General features: G+C 38.5%; 1 protein-coding gene across 1 annotated transcript; it reads left to right on the forward strand.

Annotated features, from left to right (window-relative positions):
• Positions 1-282: 282 nt before the first annotated feature.
• On the forward strand, positions 283-8,948 carry TMED5 (transmembrane p24 trafficking protein 5). Its single transcript, XM_053985324.1, has 4 exons — positions 283-477; positions 2,803-2,900; positions 3,568-3,751; positions 6,065-8,948. The coding sequence occupies exons 1-4, from the start codon at positions 298-300 to the stop codon at positions 6,281-6,283; spliced, it is 681 nt and encodes a 226-aa protein (XP_053841299.1). The 5' UTR covers positions 283-297; the 3' UTR covers positions 6,284-8,948.
• Positions 8,949-12,360: the final 3,412 nt, after the last annotated feature.

Below are 12,360 nucleotides of genomic sequence, written 5' to 3' on the forward strand. Positions count from 1 at the left end.
AGCCAGGGCCCCGGGCTGGCGGAGAGCTGCGGCGCGGGCCGCTGCCGGCCGGCCCTGCGCTCCCCGCCGCGCTCGAACCGCGCGGGGCCCTCACGGCGCAGGCGCGGCCCCGCCGCCGGCGCGCGGGGGGCGGGAGCAGCGCGCGCCGCCGCGGTGCACTGTGGGCGGGCGGGGCGCGGCGCTGCCGGGGCGGCGATTGGTGCGGCGGGACGGAGGGGGCGTGTCCGGAATCGCCCCGCCCCATCCCGGGCGCCCCGCCCCTCGGTGCGTGCGCGCGCGGGGCTCGGCGCTGCCGCGATGGGGCCGCGGCTGCTGCTGCCGCTCGGGTGCCTCGCGCTGCTGCTGCCGCCGCCGCCCGGCGCCGCCGAGTTCAGCCCCTCCCTGGACAGCGACTTCACGTTCACGCTGCCCGCCGGCCGCAAGGAGTGCTTCTACCAGCCCATGCGCAAGGAGGCCTCGCTGGAGCTCGAGTACCAGGTCGGGCAGGGCGGGAGGGGGCGTCTCCCCGCGGCGTGTCCCGACGGGAGCCGGGGTCCCGCATCCCGCCGTGACGGCGGCGCCGCCGTCTGCCCGTCCTCCTGTACAGCGGCTCCGCCCGGCCCCGCTGCCGCCAGCTCGGTCCCGCCTTCCCGCGGCCTCGGCCCGGAGGGGCAGTGCCAGCCGAGGGTCGCGGTGCCCGGCGGCCGCGGGGCTCCGCCGGCCTGCCCCGGGCGCGGGCAGCCCAGCCCCGCCCGGGACCTCGCCGGCCTCGGCAGCGCCCGCAAAGCCACGTTGGAATTGTACACTGTTACAAGTTCTGCCTTATGGAGTTAAAAATTAACCTACCGGCCTTTTCAATTATCCTAATACGTGCTTTTGGTGGTCTGGGGGGAATTTTTTGTTTCTACTTTAGAGGAGCTCAAGTCGCCATCCTTTAAAAGAGCAGAATGTAGAAAGCTCACGGTTGTGACCTTGTGTTGTAGCCCTAAAGCGTAAAGAAGCTTGTGCTGATGCACAGAGCCCGTATTTGCCTATCTTTGTGCTGATATGAAACACCTTTCATCTCAACGATGAAAGTTTTACAGAATCAGCCCAGTTTAACAGACTGTCGTTAAGATTTTGATGTCCTTCTTGAGAAGAGTCGAGTTTCCCAGAGATGTCTGGGATAGATCTCGGTCTCAGACTTTTTCCCCCCTTAAAACAATTACTTTTTTCCCAGTAAAATAGATACAGTGAGGGAGGTTGCACTGAATATTCTCCCACGCTATTACTGTGCCTAGAAGGGGGCCAGGCTCTGTCTCTCTTCCCCTCCATCTATTTTCTCCCTCTGTTTCCCAACTGAACGACAAAGCTGAAATTCGTGTTTTTTTCTAATTTCCAGAACTGTTATGTGCAGAACTGAACAAGAATGAAAGAGAGGTGTTCAAGCTTTGTTTAGAATCCTGTCTAAGCCAAACAGAAGTTTATTTTGCACAGAGTAGGATCATAGTTTGATCATAAGCTAAATAAAGACATTATTTTAGAAAGGATTAGTGTGTATAAAATTATATATGTACCTTATTTCTACTCAGGCATAAATTTCTCAGCACTACTGTTAACAGTAATGATTTGGTATTATATGTGAATATGTAGAAAAGGAGCTCTGTATATTACTGCAAATAGATTTATTTTGTACTTAATTAAAAGCATAAGAATATTTAACATAGGATGCAGGTAATTCTCCAAAGACATGAGGTAAACACTGTGCTAATACAAAGGTTCTTTTCTGGGTGTTTAGACTGGAGCATAGCCCTAAAGATATGTCACTGTGTATGGTTTTTAATATGATCAGCTGTTAGCTAGTAATTTTCTTTGTCCTTTATCCTTTTTTTTTTTTCCTTTTTCCTAAATCTTCAGCGTCAGTTTGAACCAGTGTAAACTTTGACCCCCTTTTCAGCAAGAGCAGTCTGCTATACTCAAAAAAGCTCACTGGAAAACAAGCAAAAAATTCCCCTAGCATGGACTTAAGTAATGTCATAAAAATCAAAATGATCCCTCTCCGCCCCCTCATGCAGTTACTACCTTCCCTATAAAGAATTTCTGCAACACAATAGGTGTGGTGATACAACTGTAGCTGTGTTACACACTTAAAGCAGCACAGCTTTGTACTGCTGTAGACACTCCCTGAGAGTTTGGGAATATAAACACCTTCAGTTCCTTCTTCCTTTGTGAAAAGAGAATGGCCTGGCAGAATTCAGACCTGAAATGTGCATCAAAAGGTAAAAAAAAATCTTGTGGTACAGCTTTGATTGGCATAAGAGGTTTGGTCCTGTCTTCAACACTGTTAATTCACCCAACAGAGAGATCGCAGGGGTGAGAGCACAGAGTGTACAGATATGTGTAACATGTATAAACAGAAAAGTGACCTGCTAGAACATTTCTACCACTGAAATGGCAGTAGTGCACATACCTACAGTCAGCGGCAGCAGCCACAGAAATGCCAGATTTAGCCATCTCTTGTTGGTATTTTTACAGGTTGTCTAACCCTGCCTGTTGATAAAACTGCATGCATTCTTAAAAGTAATTAGGGAATGGGTCAATATAAGCCCAGCCTGGCAGGTTTAGTGTAAGATTCTGAAATTGCTAAAATGCTTTTAGGTTGAGCAGTTTTTTCATGTTTCCAGTTAATTTGGTGTCAGCTCATCCAGACAGATTAATCTTTCAGATTCTTTATTTGTCTGTTCCCTTACCTAAAAAGGTTTGCCTTCCCTATAAATGTTGCTGTCAGCAATGCAAACAGCAATTCAGCTGGTCGGAGGTTGGTTATTTTTGTTTGTTTCACAGGTTCTGGATGGAGCAGGATTAGATGTTGATTTTCATCTGCTCTCCCCAAAAGGTGAAACTCTAGTTTTTGATGAAAGAAAATCAGATGGAGTTCATACGTAAGTTTAAAATCTTCAAACTTAGATGTGTTACATAAAGAACTTTTCTCATTTCTTTAGCAAATATAACTAAAATGAAGGTTGAGTATTTTTAGTCCTTTGTATTACAAAAGACTTTTTAATAGGACAGTTTGTAATTTTCTTTTTATAAACGCTGAATGCTTTTTACATGAATTGTACCATGAAGTGAAGGGTATTTTTGTTTTAATGATAGCTGTTCATGTTCAGTGGATAAAAATTATTATTATGGAGTTGAAAAAGGTCTCCATGTCTAATATCAAAAGATCATGTGAGTCATACAAATAAGAAGCTAAAAAGTCCCCTATTTTTCCAGTCCTTTTGTCAAAATATGTAATATTTGCTGTAATTTTACTATACAGCATACAAATTCCACTTACTGTGTATTTTTTTTGTAATGATTAACAATCCCCAAAAAGAAATGAAAACAAGCTGCTGTCTTCATCATTTTGAGCCTTTGGAGTCAGTAGGATTGTTTTGCTGTGACTGTGTAATCTGTAAAATGTCTTTAGAGTTCTTATTTTTTGCAAAAAGAAGATTTGGTTATTTCTAAGTGCATGATGTTTAGTCTTAAAGGGAAGGGTATGCTTACAAAAACTGAGAACCAGCACAGAAAGTGTAGTTAATCATGTTTTGCTTATATACACAGTGTGGAAACAGAAGATGGAGATTACATGTTCTGCTTTGACAACACATTCAGTACCATTTCTGAAAAGGTGATTTTCTTTGAATTGATCCTGGACAATATGGGAGAAGATGGTCAAGATGAGGAAGATTGGAAGAAGTACGTTACAGGCACAGATCTCCTAGACATGAAGTTGGAAGATATTCTGGTTAGTATTTGATCTTTCATTCTATTCAATGTAAGAGCATTTGGAAAAAAAAATCAACATCATGTAGCCATTCTGCCTTGGTCTGTTGCATCATCCTAGAATGTATTCCAGGTCCATATATTGCTTTTAGTAATACAGGAAGTCTAGGACCATGGTTCTTTTGTTTACACACAGAAACTTGAAGATCTTTTCAGAATAGGCCCTTCATCAGCTAGAAGAAACTGCCTAGCTCTCAGTCACTTGGTTTTCAATTCAGCTTCCTTTCTTCCTACTGCTAAAATGGGACATTCTTCCCTAGCAGCAATGAAATTAATACTTTTGAGCATTAAAGTATTATTTAGTCCCAATGATGTACTTGGAATTTATGGCATCGTTTTTATCAATGTTTAAAGATAAAGTACTGTGTTAGCCTCTTCATCACATCTTTGCAGAAGTATGGATTACTGTTTCTATCTTCAGTAAATTAGATATTACTATATTAGGTTTTTTGCTCCCAAATTTTATTACATCTTTTCAAACTAATAAACAGAATGAGAGTTAATTTGCATAAAATACAGGTTCATCTTTGCAGACATTGAGTGGTTATGTTTGCCTAAATTGTATGCTGAGCCTGTTTGATGTAGGAGTCAGACTACTGCTGAGTCAAAGTTCTTATTCCCTTTATGATCATTAAATACTGAGATTACTCTAGAAGCAAAGGATTGCTTGGTGTTCCAGTACCACTGTTCTTAATGCTTGGTAGGATGCAGTAAGCTGTTGTTTGTTTGATCATAGCTACAGACAATAGGTATCTTTAAAAAAACTGACCAAAATCCCAACATCTGCACACACCTACTGAATACATCATGTAGAAAATCAAGTGTATCATTTATTGCCATAAACACTATGCAGATTTTTAAATAACAAAACAATGTTTAAAGTATCTTATAGGTGTATGATACACTTTTAAATAATAATAAAACCAAATACAGAATCTAATAATCTGACCAGATCTTTAAAAGTAGCAGTCAATACACTTAGAAAAAAACAAAAGTGAACTTGTGAAGAAAATCCCACTGACACTAATCACAGAAAATACTTGTATGGATTTGATTGATACTTGTTTACATACTCGTATCTCTTCCAAAAGAAAAAGAAATGCAGAACTTATATCTTTGAGAGCCTTGAAAATCTTATAAAGTAGGTAATTTTTGTAAAGTTAAGATTAGTATTTGATCCCATTGTTTACTTAACCAAGTATTACTTTCCCTGCAAGCTCTATGAGGACTAGCATAAGCACTTAATAGTTTAATTCCTTAATGAGAACACGTTTTCTGGCAAAAATAGGGAATTATGTCTTATGTTTAAAGCTCTTGTGTGGCGTTCATTTTCCTCATTGTGTAGCAATGAACTTTATCATCATAAAATTATTTAGCACCCCAGAACAGCTATTTTGAAATATTTTTGTTAAATATGAAACAATGTTACTGCTGGGTTTAGCCTTATAGTTTTGGGGATTTTTAAAAATTACTAGCCTTCTCTTACTGCAAATGTTACTCTTCTCACTAAAAGTTACTTCAGGCTCCATATTTATATCAGGAACATAATTCAGCACTGCATGAGATCAGCTTTTGTCAGTATCTATTACATGGTGGATGAAACTTCAACAGATCATAGGACCAGATGTTTACTTAGGAAGTGCAGCATAAAGTGTGATTCTTGAGCTGCTGTTGTCATGGCTGGAGTCTTCATGCACTTCCATGTCCTTTCTAGAACCTCCAGTTGTCCTGTTCAAGATATATTGTAAAAATTCTGCTTTTGTATCAAGGCTGAAGCAGCAGTTTATAGCCACTACAGTGGAAACACCAGAAGCAGACAGGAATGTAACATTATTGTAGGTTTCTTTTGCTACAGATATAGGCCTGATGGTAGTTTCTATTAAAAAACTCCTTGATTTTATTACGCAGCAGAAAAAAACTCTACATATGCTTGCCACTACATAATTTGTTTTGAGACTAGTTCTGCAGTTCACTTCTTTTTATTAGTCCAAATAGGTTTGATTTCTCTCTTATCTCCCTACCTATAAAAGAGAAAAAACAAAATTACTACAGAGCACTAATGCTATATTAATTCTTTTAGCTGGTACACAATTCACAGGCTAAACAAATTAATGAAAACTGTGATGATGTTTATATTTTCAAATGAAATTAACTAACTTGTTAAGACATTAAATTACAGGTGGTAACATGGTCTTAATAATTTTGTATGTGCTGCAAGCTATACACTTAATTCAGGTGGGTTTTTTTCTAAAAATACTCTTTTGTTACTTACCAGGAATCCATCAACAGTGTCAAAGCCAGATTAAGCAAAAGTGTCCAGATTCAGACCCTGCTCAGAGCATTTGAGGCTCGTGACCGAAACATTCAAGAAAGCAACTTTGACAGAGTGAATTTCTGGTCCATGGTCAACTTGGGAGTAATGGTGGTGGTATCAGCTGTTCAGGTTTACATGTTGAAAAGTCTCTTTGAAGACAAGAGGAAAAGTAGAACTTAATACTCATTAATGTTCATATTATGATCATAACAATATAACAGGTATGGGGGAGAGGGGAGCAATAAACTGCAGTAAAGACAGTAAAGACCTTTCAGATTCTTTTGAACAGACAGTAAAAATCAGGTTTTCAATTCATATTGGACTTTTTGGATGTGATAGTGCTGGTCTTGTTTGTGTTTGGGGGTTTTCTGTTGTTTTTTGTGGTGGTTGGCTGGTTTTTTTTAAACACGGACATAAGGCCTCTTCCCAAGCTCTCCCAGTTTTCCAAATGCTACTAACTATTTTTTTGTACTCGTAGGATTTGTTAATGATTGTTAATTCCTACCTTATGCATAGCACACTTGGTGCATATGCAAAGTAATGTTAATATAACTGTCATTATCTTCATTTTCACATAAAAGTTTAAGTAGTAACTTAGACATTGGTTTAGTTGCTGTTAAATACTGAGTGAATTTACATGTGCCTAAGTTTACAGGATTGGTAGTTACTGTCATTTTTCTTCAAAGTTACATGTGTTTTAAAATCCTTAGTTTTTGTTCTTTGGCATCACGGAGAAACACTGGGCTAACTGTGTAAGAATGTTGAGATCTCTTTTTATAACAGATGACTAATATCAGCACTTTAAAAAAAGCACCATCAATGTGAAATTGAGGCAGTCTTGAAAAACAATTGGAGAAAATAGATATAATTCATGTTCATAAATCCTTCTGTCCTGTAGTTGCAAAATCCTGGTTTCCTTTTTTTGGCTGTTAAATGAGACAAGTGACTGCGTGGTATACAAACAAATACAGGCACACGTTGAAGTATGATTTACAAATTCTTAGTTACTGTAACCTCATGTAATAGATAATTATTTAAAAAGTAATTTCTCATGTTTAGTCCTTTTAATAAAGGCAGGGGGTGTTCATGGTATGCCAAAACAAACATTGATTGTTGTAGTCTCAAAATCCCTCCTATTTTCCACTTTATTACAACTATGACTAATGTTACAGTCAGGTGACTTAGGCATACAAAACCAAAGCTGTTCACATAAACTTTCCCTTTTTGCTCACCCTCACAAGTCTTTCAGCTGTGTAAGTACATTCTTCATATAACTCATGTTTCTGTACCTAGCTGTTCATCTGAATACACCACAAATCACAGGAGCAGCAAGTACAGGCCTCAAGTGTTACGATCAACTGAATATGTAATATCACTAAGGCAAAGCTAATACCAAATCAGAAATTTATAATATCTGGCTAAGTGGCTTTTAACAGTGGAGTGAGGGTATAGAGTTTTTGCCAAAACCCCTGGTGCATGAGAATTACTACTTTTTTTAAGTAGTTTCAAGTTAGTAATTTTTACAGTGTGCCAAATAAATGTGTTAACTGCATTTCATCATAAGAGTTTTTAAAAAATTTTATTAAAAACACTTTTTTAAAAAGTGTTTTTAAAAAATTATATGTAATAGTGTTCTGCCTGTTGTGGGGTCATCTGTATGAATGGCAGAGTTGCAACTTTGAGACTTTCTGTGATTAAATAGTGTTTTATGAATAAAAACAGGGTCAATAGGTGCATTGAAGAAATATGTTGTTCAAATGAAACAGATGCTAGCAAGGGCTACAGAACATAGAAACAGCACTTCAGCTTCAGAGAAGAGGACCTAGCAATAATATTTCTAAATAGTTTTTATAAGCAAAATTATTATTATTATTGCAGAACTTGTTATAGAGGGCTCCAAAGGCTGTTGCTTCATCTTTCTGCAAAGCTGTGTCCAAAATAAGATTGTACCCCTTTAAGGTTTTGTGTATCTTACTTCCATATGATGCTTTCTGTTCTTAACAGCCTAGAAGTAGAAAGCTTATTTCTGTGATAAGAACAATGTCTAGGAAAAAATAATTCTTTCAGCTAGAGTAGCAAATAATGTTTTCCTGCCACTTCCCTGTCCCTCTCCCAGTAGCACTATACCATGTTGCTATCTTTGCTTGCATCACCATGTGTGATGCTCCAAACCATCTGCAAAATGCTAAACCAGCTCTGAGAAGGTGTGACAAAGACATCTACCTCTGCCCTCCAAGCTACTAGAGTCAAGATTTCAGCTTAGAACTCCAACAGATAAGCTCTGCCAAGTTTTCCAAGGGCACCTTAAGGGATTGGGTTCCCCAGCTGCTCTGCTGTGCCTCTGTAGCTACACACCAGTGGCAAAACAGTTTGGTGTCCCAGTTTAACCTGCTACTGGATGCAGCTTGCTCTGATCAGACTGCTGCAGTTCAGTGTCTCCTGTTACAAACAGCCATCTTGGGAGAAGGAAAATGCAACAATCTGCAGCAGTGTTCATCTGGAAGAAATGACTATTTTGCAACTAAGAGCTCTGACTGTATTTGCTCTTCATTCAAGGTCCACTATAGAAAATGAAAGAGGGAATAACTAGAAAGGTTCATTGACTTTGGTAGCTGGAATATGTTTACGATAGGTGAAGGATTTGGCATTCTAGCTTGCAGTTAAGTAACATTGTACTTGGATTTTGAAGAGTAGATTGCTTTCGACTGTATAAAATCTACAAAGGAGAATATAAAGTACATTTTTTTCTTAATGGACTTTTTATTCAGAATTAAATGTTTTAAGACTTGCAGATGTTGAATAATTATGCAAAACTGAGATTTTCAATAAATCAAGTTTAAACCTGCGTTTGTGTTGTTTGTAACGAAGGAAGAATGTTATGAATACCTGTGAATGCTGCAAAAGATCAAGGATGCTAAGCTAACAGGAAAGTTGGTTTTAGTAATGCAGCTTTTTCATTTGTTCCTCGTGCAGTTTTCAAATTCTCTTCTTATTCACTGTAAATATTAGCTTAATCAGCACAAATATTAAGATTTACACAGGCGTCAGATCAGAAAGACATGAACCTCTGGACTTTCTAAGAGAAAGTATTTAACATATTTAACTGTATTTCAGCAGCAAACATCAACAGGAATTAGTGTCACAATCTCAAGCTCACAATTAAGAATCTCATAAATTACTACTAGTTATTAATATGTAAAGTATTTGCATTATTCATAAAATAATACTCAAGATCCTAAAAATAAAGCTGAAAATATTGTAGCATTTTTTTGGGTAATTGAGTAATACACAACAAATCCAAGCTTGTTTACCATTTCATAAGACTCCCGAGACAGCTGGGCCTGTCCGGAAGCCTGCAAACCACATTGTTCAAGTAATGAAACAGGAACTTCCTTTATGATGTGTTTTGAACCAATGAAATAGATAATAAAATGCTAAAGTACAGCCTTGTCAGATCGGGCAACAGTGGTAGAAGTGGTAGAAGCAACAGTGCTTTGTCTTGTAAAAGTACACGAGCAGTAAAAACTCTTAAGAGCTATTTTTGGACGCAGACATGAGAAATACCTGTGAAAGTTCCGTTCCTGATCTCTCCATCGTGCACCATGGGAAATGACACCTTCTGCCTTCACTTCTATACAACACAACACAGCCTTGTGCCTCAGACTGCCACATTGTTTCTCGTGCTCAGCAGTGCAGCACAGCCTTATTTAATGTTTGTCAGGGTACAGCACCATCCTCACTCCATTACCACACGGTACAATGTTAAGACCACATTTTTAAAGATTTTATTCAATAAGTCACAGCAATTACTTTTTTTTTCCTTCATGGAGTTTTTTTAATATGGCAATCTCTTCTAAAGACTCATTATCCCAAAAATTTAATTAAGACAGCCTAAACTAAGAAGACTGAGCTGTATCTGATGTCTTTAAAAACTAGCAGTTCCTTTCCTGTGTTTCAAAGAACAATTCTCCTCAAGACTTTCACCTGAGGACTTAGCAACTTGTGGTGTAGACAGGAAATATACATCTCTTAGTTACTGCTGAGAAATGGCTTCTGTTAAGCCCTTCTTTTTCCATGCTTTCCCCCAGCTCCAGTAGTACTCTCACAGAAATTCACTCTTCATACAGGAGGAATGCTGTATGGACAATGCAGTACAGAGGTGAGTAAGCACAATTTACACAAATCACTACAGAAATTAAAAATGAAATCAAAAGCTACATAACTTACTATCTTCAAAATCAGCAATTCACATAACTGTTGATTTTTATCAAAGACAAAGATAATAAAATAGTAATAAAATAATGAAAAACAACTTAGAAGGAGTAGTAAGCCCACCTACACTGCTGAAGTTTCACCAGAAGCATCTGCATTACATCTCTCATGCTATCAAGTGCTACAGCTGACAACAGTTAATGAGATTTGGAACCCATACTGTTCACAAACTCCTTTCTTCCCTTCGTGCATACCAAGTTTCTGGAAACAATATCCATCCTCATTCTCCATCTGTCACCTGCTAAATTGGATCACAGGTGCATAAGGAAGGCATAGATTTGCCAAAAGAAAAGTTCTAGAAGCATACATGTATACATTTCAACCTTATGTAATGGGACCTGAAATTAAACATCTAACAGAAGTCCTTTTCTTTTATGCTTAAGGATTTAATGGAGTTAAAACCTCTCCAGTTGTTTATTAATTCCCTTTCCCACAATTTCCAACTATTGTTGATGCTCTTTAGAATTTTACCCTTAGTACTTTCTGGTTTCTGCTGTCATGCAACCAATTTGTGAAGTTATGAATACCAAATTAGAGCAACCAAATCACACAAAGCAGGCAACCAGTAATGATCATGAATGAGAAAAACAGGTACATAGCAAAGCAGTAACTATCCCACTGGATGGTGACACAAGGAAATGTAACAATAGCCAAGTTTTCTGAATATTCATTAAGAGAATGGCAAAGCACAAATTAAGGACTTGGAAGTGGTACTTACAGAAAAAACTTTATTTAGAGCAAGACAGAACTATTAATTAGCTTCCTGCTTTAAAACAGGTTTTGAAGTAAATAAGCTTGTTAAGAGTAAAACTGCAGATGTCAGGCTTGGAAGGTACTGTGTTGAACATTAAATAGCAGAAGACTAGGAAACCAAAACTGCATGGAAGTCAATCAGTGCCAAACACTAAGTAGCTAACAATGGGAAGCAAACCGAATATTACCAAATTGAGAAGCTGGAAACATAAATTAGAGCAAGAAAAACACACACTGGTGAAATAGTATCAGTCAACCAATTAGAACAAGATTATATGGAAAGAATGGTATGAGCTACAGCTGTATTTGAAAAATTAGTATCTGCTGGAAAGTATTTTGGTACTAATGAAGACCAGAACAACTGTTGATATTATGGTACATGGATCTCAATGCTGAAATATGTACAAAGGTGATTTAAAAAACAGCAGAGATGGGCTAGCTGAGAACATTAAGGGATTCAAAAATGCAAAACACTAAAACACCAAGACAATACAAAATCTTGTTTCATTGTTGCTGAATGACAAAATGAAAGACAGCAAAAGCATCACATTTCAAGCTCATTCTCTGACTCTGCACAGCTTGTACTGGTACTTATCTTTGCTTTTCTTTCTATTGTCCTGTACTACACCTTTGCTAAAAGACAGTTGTTTCCCCGTCCAACTTTCTTCAGGGACTCCAAAAGAGACTCTTTTCCTGTGTCTTTCATTTCTCCACACCTCACCTATAGATGATCCAATTTAAGAAAACAAAACAAAAAAAAAAAAAATCCAGCAAACTTTTCTACAAACATTGGTAACTCCAAAGTTGAACTCATGCATTGTTTTTCTAACTAAACTAGGATATCAATAGATCTGACACTCCATCAGTTTAAGTTCAACAATGACCAACCAACGTTTCAATGTTTCCTAAACCCTTTTCTCCATTTCTACAAAATGTAATTTTCTTCCATCATGCCCTTAACTGGAGTGTTTTTTTCATTCACACAGATGTGAGGCAACTAGAGATGCGCCTGAACATATTACCAGCGTAGCATTTGCAAGACTCTCCCTCTTCCCTCTGTGCACAGAGCTGATGCTTCTATCCAGTTTATCCTTATCACTCTGTTCTGACTATTGCTCCATCATCAGTCTTGGTAGGTTCCCTCTCAATTCACCAATTTCCTTTTAAAATATAACACTCAAGATTACTTTAGTAGGATGTCCTAAAGACAAATCATTTTTCTGTTTAATAAA

Source organism: Vidua macroura, chromosome 9 (genome assembly GCF_024509145.1).
Source record: "Vidua macroura isolate BioBank_ID:100142 chromosome 9, ASM2450914v1, whole genome shotgun sequence".
NCBI classification, from domain to species: Eukaryota; Metazoa; Chordata; class Aves; order Passeriformes; family Viduidae; genus Vidua; species Vidua macroura.